Genomic DNA, 13,127 nt, shown 5'->3' on the forward strand with positions numbered 1-13,127 from the left:
GTAGCATAATCATGTGGATACACAAAAACAGTAGGTAAAAGTGTTGGGTTGTCTCCCAACAAGTGCTTTTCTTTAATGCCTTTTGAGCTAGGCATGATGAGTTCAATGATGCTCACATGGGAAATAAGAATTGAAACACAAAGAGAGCATCATGAAGCATATGACTAGCACATTTAAGTCTAACCCACTTCCTATGCATAGGGATTTTTTGAGCAAACAACTTATGGAAACAAGAATCAACTTGCATAGGAAGGCAAAACAAGTGCAACTTCAAAACTTTCAACATAAAGAGAGGAAACTTGATATTAGTGAGAAGCCTACAAGCATATGTTCCTCCCTCATAATAATTTTCAGTAGCATCATGAATGAATTCAATAATATAACTATCACATAAAGGATTCTTTTCATGATCCACACAAGCATAGAAATTTTCTTACTCTCCACATAAGAAAATTTATTCTCATCAAATTGTAGTGGGAGCAAACTCAACAAAATAACTATCATGAGATTGAAAATTAAAATCATGATGACAAGTTTCATGATTATCATTATTCTTTATAGCAAACATGTCATCGTCATAATCATCATAGATAGCGACTTTGTTCTAATAATCAATTGAAACCTCTTCCAAAATAGTGGATTCATCACTAAATAAAGTCATGACCTCTCCAAATCCACTTTTTTCAATATTGTAACAAGATTCAACACCCTCCAAAATAGTGGGATCACTACCTAGAGTTGACACTCTTACAAACCCACTTTCATCAATATAATCATCATAAATAGGAGGCATGCAATCATTATAACAAATTTGCACATCAAAACTTGGGGGACTAAAAATATCATCTTCATCAAACATAACATCCCCAAGCTTATGGCTTTGCATATCGTTAGCATCATGGATATTCGAAGAGTTCATACCAACAATATTGCAATCATGCTCATCATTCAAAGATTTTTTGTCAAACATTTTATAGAACTCTTCCTCTATCAATTGAGCACAATTTTCCTTTCCATTATTTTTGAGAAAGACATGATAAAGACGAATAATATGATGCCACCTCAATTCCATTTTTTTGTAGTTTTCTTTTATAAACCAAACTAGTGGTAAACAAGAAACTAAAAGATTTGATTGCAAGATCTAAAGATATACCTTCAAGCACTCACCTCCCCGGCAACAGCGCCAGAAAAGAGCTTGATATCTACTACGCAACTTTATTCTTGTAGACTCGTGTTGGGCCTCCAAGCGTAGAGTTTTGTAGGACAGTAGCAATTTTCCCTCAAGTAGATGACCTAAGGTTTATCAGTCCATGGGAGGTGTAGGATGAAGATAGTCTCTCTCAAGCAACCCTGCAATCAAATACTAGTTCGGCGAAGAAATGGTGATAAAAGTGTAGTATGGATAGTAGATATGAGTTTTTGTAGTGCGAACAATAAAAAACAGCAAGGTAGTAAATAGTAAAACAAAGCACAAATGGTATTTCAATGATGGAAAATGAGGCCTAGGGTGCATACTTTCACTAGTGCAATCTCTCAACAATGCTAACATAGTTGGATCGTATGATTATCCCTCAAAGTGCAATAAAGACTCACTCCCGAGTTCCTATTAGCGGAGAACAAAAGATAGAAATTGTTTGTAGGGTAAGAAACCACCTCAAACCTATTCTTTCTGATCAATCTATCATAGAGTTCGTACTAAAATAACACAAAGCTATTCTTTCCGATCAATCTAACCAAGAGTTTGTACTAAAATAACACATATGACACACATCAACCAACTCTAATGTCACCTAGATACTCCAATGTCACCACAAGTATCTGTGAGTTAATTCTACGATATGCATCAAACAACTTCATGATCATAATATTCAATCCACACAAAGAACTACAAGGAGACCCCAAAGTTTCTACCGGAGAAAAGATAATAAAAACATTCATCAACCCCTATGCATAGATTCCTCCAATGTCACCTCGGGAATCCGCAAGTTGAATGCCATAACATACATCAAGTGAATCAATATGATACACCATTGTCACCTCAAGTATTCATACCGCGAGACATACATCATGTGTTCTCATATCTGAACATCCAATCTGACAAGACAAAACTTCAAAGGGTAAAGATTCATTTCATCACAACAAGAGTAGAGAGGGGAGAAACATCATATGATCCATCTATGTTAACAAATTCCATGATACATCAAGATCGTGACATCTCAAGATCATGAGAGAGAGAGAGAGAGATTAAACACATAGCTACTGGTGCAAACCCTTAGCCCCGAGGGTGGACTGCTCCCTCCTCATCATGGTGGCTGCTGGGATGATGAAGATGGCCACCGGTGATGATCTCCCCCTCCGGCAGGGTGCCGGAACGGGCTCCCGATTGGTTTTCGGTGGCTACAGAGGCTTGCGGTGGTGGAACTTCTGATCTAGGTTCTCCGCGAGGGTTTTTGGAACATTTGACGATTTATAGGGTGAAGAGGGGTGCGGGAGGCCACCGAGGTGGGCACAATCCACCGGGGCACGCCTGGGGGCCCAGGCGTGCCCTGGTGGGTTGTGCCCCCCTCGGGGCACCCCCAGGTGCTTCTCTGGCCCATTGGATGTCTTCTGGTGCATAAAAATCCACAAAAAGTTTCGTGGTGTTTGGACTCCGTTTGATATTGATTTCCTGCGATGTAAAAAACAAGCAAAAAATGGCAACTGGCACTGGGCACTGGGTCAATAGGTTAGTCCCAAAAAATGATATAAAGTTTCTATAAATGATTGTAATACATCTGAGAATGATAATATAACAACATGAATACTTCATAAATTATAGATATGTTGGAGACGTATCATGCATCAAGGAAACCTGCGACGCTCCAGACGATCTGTATTCCAACATTTGTCTCTCATTGCTAACCAAATGAATAACTTCTCCTTTAAATGTGCCTTGTTCTTCCATAACATCTTGGCATAATCCCCTCCTCAGATCCAAGAAAGACGATAGAATAAGCAAAGCTAGTAGAGTACTGCCCATTCATCGAGAACCTCCACAGGAAGCAATCCTCATCCATAGAGTCGGAGCATCATGAATTACTCTCCATGGTTCAAGAAATTCCGCTAAAGCCCGCGTCGAGGGTGTTCCTCGAATATCCTTAATACATCCGTCATTATCAAGCCCTTCTGCCACAGTCTGTCGCCTTACCCCTCGAGCCTTAATGAAGGTAAGCAAATTTGATGCAATGTCATTAGAGCTTCTGCAATCTAACCATTAATCATGCCAGAAATTGATGCCACCCCTTTGCCAAGAGAACAATGGTCAACGTGTGGCCGCTAAGAATAAGGATCTCACATGTGCATTAATCTGGACCGATGTACAAGACCATACACACACCAGCCCTACTCTTTCCAACTAGAACCAACGAATCTACAACACATCGTTCAGGTATTTAAGATTTTGAATTCCAAGGTGTCCCAATTGATACGGTCTTCAAACTTGCTCTGAGGCACATCACTGACCACCATTTGCATTGTCTGATCCCGTCCAAAAGAAACCTCGATGGATTTTGTTGATGCACTTGAACACACACTGCCACAGATCCAAGGAAAGCATATGATATACCACTACTACAATGGTTGCCAGCAACGAGTTGATAACACATGGAGGGTCCCGAAGGACTTGATTGGACATCATTTTAGCACAAGTTATTAGATCACACATGTCATATTAGAGCAAGCAACAAGACCCAAGAGAAAACAAAAATTACAAACCAATCCATGCATTGTAAAGAAAAGGACGAAAGAACATGAAATAGAAACGCAATTCGGTACTGAACAACATCTCCACCATGAACCATGCCCATCGCCTTCGGGGACGAAACCACTTGGGGCGGTGGTCTTGCTACCACTCCATCGCCAGTTGCTTGCCGGAAGGAGTCACATATGCCTCACATAAATCCGAGCCTCCACGCTCACTCTGCCAATGCCTCCTTCTCCGCCCTCTCCAGTCGACCCTTCGTGCGCTTCAACATCTTAAGATGGATGACTTGCACAATCATCCTTGCATCGTCAACCAAATTCTCCATCTTCAAGGTCAACATCTTCGCCTTCTTCGAAGCGACTCTCAACCTTCTTCTCTTCGAGCACGGTCTTCTTCTCTTCAAGCTTGAGCTTCTTCTCGGTTGCCGCCATCAACATGTTAGACCTCTTGGCCTTACATGCCTCCCTGATCTCGGAGCGCTTGACACACGCCTCCTTATTCTTCACCAAGATGTCCTTGAACCTCTTTGTCATCTTGTCCACCACCCCTCTCGCCTCGCCTTCTCCTCCTCCCACTTCTTTCCCTGGAAACCTCTTCTGACCTTCTTGGGCGAATCTTTTGTTAGGTTGGTTGGATCAGCCATTTCTTCCTCGGTGCCCATGCCGGTGGTCTTGACGGAGTTGGCACTAAATACATTCCACTTGGGTTGCCAATTCAACTTCATCCAACAATGCATGACGATGAAGTTCTTCTTCTCCAACTTCGAGAACAAACTGAACACACGAGAAGACTACAAAGTAAAACATTGTCAAGAAGTTGCATATCTGATCCGGTCAAATGACCAACACATAGAGCATGTCTAGCCAACAAGTTGCATATCCAACCAAATGATCAACACATAGAACAACTTACTTGCTAAAAAATTTGTGCACCACTTGGCCATCGTATGATGAGTGGCTTCAAGTGTCCGCAATATTTGGACAACAACCTCTTGGATGACGTACCATTGATGGTTGAGAGACTTCACTCCATGGTTGCAGATGATTTCGTCGACATAGGGCTCGAAATGTTTGTGCTCATTGAACCAAGTGTGAATGTTGGCTCAAAATGTTGAGCCTGTTTGCTCCGTGATCGATGCTATTGGCCAACCATGCATCGCACAACAACTCTTCCTTCCTCATGTTGAAGCTTTCTCCTCTACCTTCTTCTTTAGATTGGCAACAAATTCATCCGAATCAAGGTCATCATCGCCGTCCTCCTCTTGCTCCTGCTAGACGGTGGCCCAAGTGCTCATCTCCGTGCCCGAGTAGTTGTATGTGTCGGACTGGGTGTACATGCCTGACTACGTGGAATCCGAGCCATCCATCCACCCGTCCTCGTAGTAGCCTCCGCCTTTATCGTGGATCATCTCAAACATATGTCTGTCTACGTCATCACATGACGGCTATCCCTCTTGAGGCATACCAGTGAACAACATGCAGGCACCGAGATATTCCACACCCAACATCTAGAACCAAACAAGTGGCGTGATGCAGACTCCGAGAAAATCAGCAGCGCCACGATGACGTCGACGCAATTAGGCAGGTTCCCTATGGAGGATGCCGGGGACTACCTACCGAGTTGTTTGGTGGTGTAGAAGTAGGGAGGCTTCAGGAATGTTGTTCCTGTAGATGAGGTGGTGCTGGCGGCAGGTGGTATGAGTTCATGCACACGTACCATGCACCATCTTGCACTCTGATGCAATTTTGCCAAAAAGGGAAGTTGCTTCATTCGACTTCATTTGATGGGATCTTGATTGGTTTCCATCCATTTCTGCACAACAGTAGGGAAAATATGAGTTTTTTTCTTTCTCAAAAATTAGCTTTAGAAAGACGCAAGAAATATTGAAACCCGTTGAAAACCACATCACAACCCTCTTATAAAAGTGGCAAAATATTGAGTCATCACCAAGCCCAATTTCCCTTCCCTCTGATCCATATTAATTGTCGCTGCTTACTTTGCTTCTCTTTTTCTTTTGAGAAACTTACAACTTATTCATCTTCAATCATGATAGGACAACAAACATAAAAAAATATAAAAATTATATCCAGATTCATAGACAACCTAGCGACGACTAGAAGCACTGAAGTGAGCTGAAGGCACGCCACTGTCATCGCCCTCCCTCACCGGAGCTAGAAAAATTTGTTGTAATAGACAGTCGGGAAGTCATCGTGCTAAGGCCTCATAGGACCAACACAACAGAATAACAACCACCGCCGATGAAGAAACACGTAGATAGGAAGGATCAAACCTGAAAACAAAAGAACGGACAAACAAAGATCGAGTCCGAGTAGATCCACCAAAGACAACCACCGGCTGAATCCCGCGAGATTCGCCAGAGACACACCTCCACACGCCCTCGATGATGCTAGATGCACCATTGAGACGGGCTAGGCGAGGAGAACATCATTCCATCTTCAGAAAGCAACCACCGTCTTCCTGAGCCAGACACAAATCTTAACAGAACTCAAAGAAACATTTAAAATGGAGCCCTCCCGCCGATCGATAAGGGCCGGAATCCAGCATGCCTCCATGGCCCCTAGGGCCATCGAAGATGAGGCGGACCAACGACAATGCTGGCAGGAGGCAGAGGAATCCTAGGCTTCTTTTTAGAGGCGGTGGCGGCTAGGTATCGAGGCTGCTTACATGTGGTAAGACTTTTTTTTTTTGAGGAACATGTTTTTTTACACAATTTTGAGAAACATGTGGTATGATATTGGATGGACTTCTTTTGGGGGGACATACATGATGGACATGAGCCCAACGAAGCCCAAAATAAGAAATGGCCGAGACCCATGCCCATGACTTCTCAGCGGTAATTTTTCTTGTACTCCCTCTCAGACAGTAGGGTGCGTTTGGTTGCAAGGGCGGTCATGAATGGGTTGGGATCGTTCAGAAAATAAACATGTTTGGTTATAAAGCACATGAATGGTTCGAGCCAAAAAAAGAGAATATGCCATGAAGATCCTGAACCGTTCCACCCAACCAAATCGGTCGAATCAAATGGCCACCCTTTGCATGCATGACTATGTGAGCATGACTGGTGGTCCCGTCCTAAATAATTAGCTCACCACTTATATTCAGCCAAACACATGAATTGAATGGTTCAATCCCAAAAAAATTGAACGGTCCCAACCCATTCATACGACACCTTCAACCAAACGCATCCTAAGTACTAGTTCGTCACGGAGATGATAGACTCACGCTAACCACCTTCTTGTACTTAACCATCCAGAACCAGCAAACACCGCACAGCTTTAACCCCCCACCACCATCAGCCTGAAAACCCTGCAGCTCTCTGCAACGCCACTGTTCCGCACGCAGACGGCGAAAAGATCACGCGCCTAGGGTTCGGCACCGCCCTCCATCGAAATCGGCGGCGGCGTCGGCGCCCCTCCCCGCAGCAATGCGACCGCCGCCCGCGGTGATGACGGCCTCCTCGTCGGAGAAGAAGGCGGCGAAGCGGAGCGGACCACCGAGGCCCCGAGGGAGGAAGTCGCAGCTCGCCCTCCTCGGTGAGTGCCGTTCGCGAGGAACAGTGAGCCCCCTTGTTTGCTCGCTCTCCACTTGATTTGTTTGCGCTCTTTCGGCTTTGGAGCTCCATATTTTAGTGGCGGGACCTTGTTTTGGTGCTGTGCCTGTAGTCTTTATTTAGAGTTGTTAGGATGTGGGGATGATTTGGATGTGGTGTGGTGCCTGGGGAATTAATTAGAGGGCCCTTAATTAGAAAAGGTGATCTTGGAAGCGAACCGAGAGAACGACATCCTAACTACTAGAGCTTCCTGTCGCGTGCTTTTTACTGCCGAGATGTAATGGTTGCCACTGTCAAAGTAATAAGATGACATTGTTCATGGACAATGTTCTCAGCAACTGTTCTGAATAAAAGGTGCTCCTTTTCCATGTGCAATGTATCACCATGATGTCCAAGAGATGTGCAAACGCCACGTGATCATAAATGTCGTCTAGCTTCTTCTCGCACAGTAGAACGGGTACGAGTGTCAACTCTAAATGTCTAGAAATTTGACAGTCAAAGCACGTGATGTGTTTGTGCTTGTGTATAACTGGATGTTACATGGTGCCGCAGAAGTTTACTGCTCGAGAATTTCATCTCCTTCGATAGAAGGCTTGACCTTCTGTGTGCTCATCAAGTGCCCCTGAATTTATGTTTTGATGATCAACAGGGGGGGTGCTCACCTGGAAATGCATTTGCTCCACATATACTGCTTATCAATCGGGGAGAGGTATGCAGCTTCAGGCACCTACCCATCTAAGTTGCAAATTACAAGAACAATACCAACTTTTATTTTGCTTTGTGTATGTTTGTTGTTTTACTATTCATTACGTTAGATTAATATGGCGCTTCAGCTGCTGAGAAATGTTCCCATTTTTTCCATCTTACCTGGTTTATTCTGTTTCTGTTTCTCTGGGTCTTGAACCTGTAAATAATTTACTGTATGATGTGAATAAATTACAAAATTACTTTGCGATAATTTACTATGTGATGTCACTGATGTGTGAAAAGAGTGCCATGTACTATTTTTAGTTTACTGCTCTTTGGAGTGTATTGTCTGCAAGATGATCAACGTTGATGTTTGTCCACTCTCCTTGTTCACTATTCCCTCCGGTCCAAAATAAGTGTGGTGTTTTAGTTCAAATTTTAACTAAAACCATGGCACTTATTTCAGATCGGAGGGAGTAGCAAATTTCCAAATTTAGACAAGTGTGAACTTCATTCTACCAAACTGCAGGATCTCAACATTAACGTAATACATATTTATTTGACTACCATAAGGCCCATAGCATTTCAAACAGAACTTCAGTGTACTTCTATCTGTATGTTCTCGTGCAGTGAAGTGCAGTCTGTACGGGATCTTCCGTTCATCGTGTTTTATGCACTGGGTAGGTCCTTGATCCGTATATGATGGACTAAAGAATTTTGCTCTTGTCAGGCTTCTGCACAGATCTTTGATGTGGCTGTGTTTGGTCTCAATATGTGATAGAAAAATCACTTGCTTTCTACTTTTATCACTCAGTTCCTTTTTCTAAAGAAAATGAGCGTGGCCATACATTGAGTACACACTGTTCATATGTTGTAGATAATTTAATAGCAATACTGAAAGTACCTTTATGCACAGGATATTACCTCCAAGATTATGCTGTTATCAGAGCTGCACTCCAAATCCATCTGCATTCTATCAGCCAATGGCCCATTATCAGCTATAACTCTCCGTCTATCTTCACATTCAGGTGGCCTTGACAATGCAGTTTACCAGGTTCGCCTCAGTGTTCTCAGTGTCCAACATTGGCTAGCGGCTACTACTATTACCCCATTTTCAGCAATTAATGAATTGCTTGTCTTATATCAGTTCAATGTGTGCTAATAGACCAGTACAAATTCCTAATCCGCTTATGTAGCGTGGAAAAAAAATGGTTCCCCTCCTTCAGTCCATTTTATATCCTAAAACAAAGCATTTCCATCTCTTGGTCTTACTTTGAACTGATTTTGCAGGGTCAGTTTGAGATAATTTCACTAAAAGGCTCTTATCTGCTGTCTGATGAGGGTGGCTCAGGAAACAGCAGTGGGGGTTTAAGCATTATGGTTTCTACTCCTTGCGGCAGCTTGTTTGGAGGTAGCGTTGGAGGGCCGCTGATCGCTGCTGACCCTGTGCAGGTACATATAATTTTGCCACTTACCAAGTGGAACTGCAGGCACATGCCACAGTAAAAAATACTAATGCGTAAATTCTCCAAACAGTTGTGGTGACACTGTCGATGACATCTTCCTGATGTTCTTTTCCGCCTTTGTTCTCTCTTGTGTAGAAGCTCACACAGTGTTTTGCTACCTCAGGTAATTGCTGGAAGCTTCAATTACACGGTGACAGAGGAAAAGAAGGAGCCAAAGACCAGTGACAGCCAACTTAATGAGCTGAAAGTACCTTGGGAGCTGGATGCAATGCCTTATGAACCATTTTCACCTTTGCCTCTGTTTGGGTGGTCCAGGATTGAAGATGTCAAACTTGATCGCCACGACTTCGACCTGACCAATGGTTAGCTCTTGGCTTCACTATGCTGCGACATATGCATGAAGATAATACATGATGGAGATATAACATAACAGTTGTAAGGGCAAGCTATTAAAAACTTTGATTTCCAAAGATATTTTGTGGGCGGAAGTGTACTTCCAAACTCAAATTCGCGGAGGAAAAGTAGTTCTAAATTCTAACCAAGACTTCTAGAGACATGTAAAATTGATATGTCGTTTGCTAAGTCGGGAACAACGGTGTAATTCCGCAGACTTATATCAGCGGGAGCTATAAACTAGTAATAGCAAGTCATTTTATGTCGAAGGATTATGAAATGCACATTCAGATGACAGAAGCGCCTTCTGAACATTTGCGATACGTGGGATTTACCTATGCTATCCATGATCTTGGCACAAAATTAGGCTAAGTTTCTGTGCTACGCATTACCACCTATTGGTAGTTGCCGCTATTAAATGCAGAGATGAATCATGCTATCAAGCTGATGCAGCAATGTGAGAAATTATGTTATTCAGAAACTTGACCAGACAACAACACGATCCAATGAAAGGCACACCGAACAGCTACAATATTTGAATGCATTCATTAACACAACATATACAACAAGTACAGAGTAGGATGCTGAAAATATAGCAGATGCATCCTCTGAAATGCTGGGTACAGATTTTATTTCAATACGACATTATTCTTGTTTCTAGAATACAGAGTGCCGATTTCTCTCGAGGCTCCAGCCAGCGGCGGGTCTAAGAGCTCCCAAGCAGCTTCTTGATATCCTTCTGCAGATTATACAAAGCAAGTGTTATGTTGACCGCCTAGCGCTTCAAGAGTCAACATGTGCAAGGGGATGTGAATCACAGTGCTGTTAGTTACCTCAATGCTTAGTGGGGAAGTGGTCGGGGCATAGCGGTCAACAACGTGACCCTCCTTGTCAACCAAGAACTTGGAGAAGTTCCACTTGATGCTGTCGCCGAAAAGGCCACCTTTGCTAGACTTCAGGAACTTGTACAGGGGGGAAACATTGCTGCCGTTGACATCAACCTGACAGACAATACAAACTAGGGCTCAATACTGCAGCATAAACCTTCTCGGATGGATTATTCTTAAGATAAAATGGAGATTCATGGGCATCCCACTGAAACATTTGCAACATTATCACACTGAAACAGATAAATGCATTGCTTTCGCCTAGGAAGATCACAGCACAAATGTACCTTGTCGAAAATGGGGTACTCGGCCTTGAAGCGGGTGCAGGCAAACTGAACGATCTCATCATTGGTGCCAGGCTCCTGCCCACCAAACTGATTGCATGGGAAAGCCAAGATCTCAAAGCCTGTAAACCACAAATTGGCAATAGAACACAGAGGTTAGCATCCAATAACCAGAGTTTGTTGTGTAAATCGACTAACTAGTACATCATGAAGCAATATGTAGATTAAACCCAGTAATCCATATGACATAGATATAATAACAAGGTAAAGGGGAACAAAAAACATGGATGAAGAAAAAAACCTTGGTCCTTGTACTTCGGGTACAGCTGGCTCAGCTCGGTGTAGTTGGAGTTGGTCAAGCCACTGGAACAATTGGTCACAGACAATAATTAGCAGCGTAGCTGAAGAAGTAAGGTCTTCTATGGAATTCATTTAATAAAGAGTCGATGTTTAATGGCGTAGACGATCATTATTTTGGACAATCAAGCAGGACACGGCATATAATAACCTATTGATTTCGACTGTGCTTATTTTTCATTTGCTGCGGACCAGACAAAATAATTTGATTCAACGCACTGCTTGCAAGTTGGAGATATCTCATAGCCGAGCTGAAAGTGAAGTTGGAATGCCAGGTTTACAGGTCGTACGTACCACTGGGATGCGACGTTAACAATGAGAAGAACCTTCCCCTTGTAGACGCTGAGGTCGACGTCCTTGCCGCTTGCATCCTGCACGATAACTCGTTCAATACAGTCGTACTACTGCACAATTCACCTAAGCGGCTTCTAGAAATCAGGCGCAACGAAATACCGGTCAGCGAATTCAGACGGTTCAGCAGTCTAAATCCAACGGATCGGCAGCGGAATTCACACGAAGATCCACCCGAGCAAGCAAAGCGCAAACTAGGCACACCTCGAGCTAGCCCGGAGTCTGGAGCAGGCCGAGCAGGCGATCTAGCAGCGCGTGAACAAAATACAGAGACCGAAGGGGATGGGAGGGAGAGCGGGGATGACCTTGACGGTGAAGTCGTGGACGGAGGTGGCGGACGACGCGGCGGCCATGGCGAGGTTCCCCGTGCGAGTTGACGGAGGCGGCGTCGGTGGCTGCGGCGGGGATCGACCGGGCTCAGAACTCAGGAGTAAGCGGGTAGTTGGGAGTTTGGGGGGAGGAGGCGTTAGCGTGGAGACGACGAGATGGGAAGGTGGGCCGGGACGTCACCGGGAGATTTATAGGGCCAGGCCCACGGCCAGGGGGGAGGTTGGGGCTTGGAATCTTGTTATGGACAGAGGTGTGAACGCCCGCGGCAGTAAATAATGAATGCGCGTGGCCCGCGACGGAGGAAGCACGTAGCCGCCGGGACCCGTCCGTGCGAACGGAATCGAGGCGCTGGGGTCAACTTAGGGCGGCTGAGGCCTCGCCGTCCGATCGGATCGGGTGGTCTCGGCGGATCGCTCATCTCGTACGCGGAACTGGCGGTGGTGGGAAGGCAAATCCGCAAATGTCGCACAAGCGCTACTGGAGGCCGATTTTCGGCCCCGTTTGATAACAAAGCATTAAAAAAACTAAAGTATTGAAAACTACAATAATTTAGTCTATAGGTACATAATACCACGGTTTTGCCATAATAGAGTATTTTGAAGTATTTAGAATACATTGGACCTGTTTGGCAAGAGCCATTGGAAGCAGTTTCGAATTATGCGTTGAGCTAGCTAGACATCTGCAAACTGATGAACTGCTATGCACGGCACCGACGTACGATCATGCACTAACTGAATGGCCAAGCTAAACGTGCCATGCACAATCTCGCTCTTACGCTTACCAAAGTACTCCCTCCGTAAACTAATATAAGAGCGTTTAGATTATTAAAATAGTGATCTAAACATTTTTATATTAGTTTACCGATGGAGTAACAAATAGGAGGAGGCGGTCAATGGCAGAGCTGCACGTTGCCGGAGCCGCTTGGTTTTCTTTCACATCTGGGATAATCAGGAGCTGCGCATGGAGGCAGTGGACCATACGGCGAAGCTGCTCGTGAACCAAAACAGCTTGGCCTTCATCCGCGTTGCCGTCGGCGTGGAAAGAGACAAGTCTACCAGC

The 13,127-nt window shown here is 44.3% G+C and overlaps 2 protein-coding genes across 2 annotated transcripts; one reads left to right on the forward strand and one right to left on the reverse strand.

The window, feature by feature from the left end:
• Positions 1 to 6,991: 6,991 nt before the first annotated feature.
• LOC119365263 (AT-hook motif nuclear-localized protein 1-like) lies at positions 6,992 to 10,175 on the forward strand. Its single transcript, XM_037630876.1, has 5 exons — positions 6,992 to 7,319; positions 7,963 to 8,022; positions 8,917 to 9,054; positions 9,291 to 9,452; positions 9,630 to 10,175. The coding sequence occupies exons 1-5, from the start codon at positions 7,188 to 7,190 to the stop codon at positions 9,831 to 9,833; spliced, it is 696 nt and encodes a 231-aa protein (XP_037486773.1). The 5' UTR covers positions 6,992 to 7,187; the 3' UTR covers positions 9,834 to 10,175.
• Positions 10,176 to 10,366: 191 nt separating this feature from the next.
• Positions 10,367 to 12,230, reverse strand: LOC119365264 (probable phospholipid hydroperoxide glutathione peroxidase). The gene is made up of 6 exons (XM_037630877.1): positions 12,044 to 12,230; positions 11,682 to 11,758; positions 11,332 to 11,393; positions 11,034 to 11,152; positions 10,693 to 10,860; positions 10,367 to 10,598 (listed from the first exon to the last, which is right to left on the reverse strand). The coding sequence occupies exons 1-6, from the start codon at positions 12,089 to 12,091 to the stop codon at positions 10,566 to 10,568; spliced, it is 507 nt and encodes a 168-aa protein (XP_037486774.1). The 5' UTR covers positions 12,092 to 12,230; the 3' UTR covers positions 10,367 to 10,565.
• Between the last annotated feature and the right edge of the window lie 897 nt (positions 12,231 to 13,127).

This window comes from Triticum dicoccoides, chromosome 2B (assembly GCF_002162155.2).
Source record: "Triticum dicoccoides isolate Atlit2015 ecotype Zavitan chromosome 2B, WEW_v2.0, whole genome shotgun sequence".
Lineage (NCBI taxonomy): Eukaryota > Viridiplantae > Streptophyta > Magnoliopsida > Poales > Poaceae > Triticum > Triticum dicoccoides.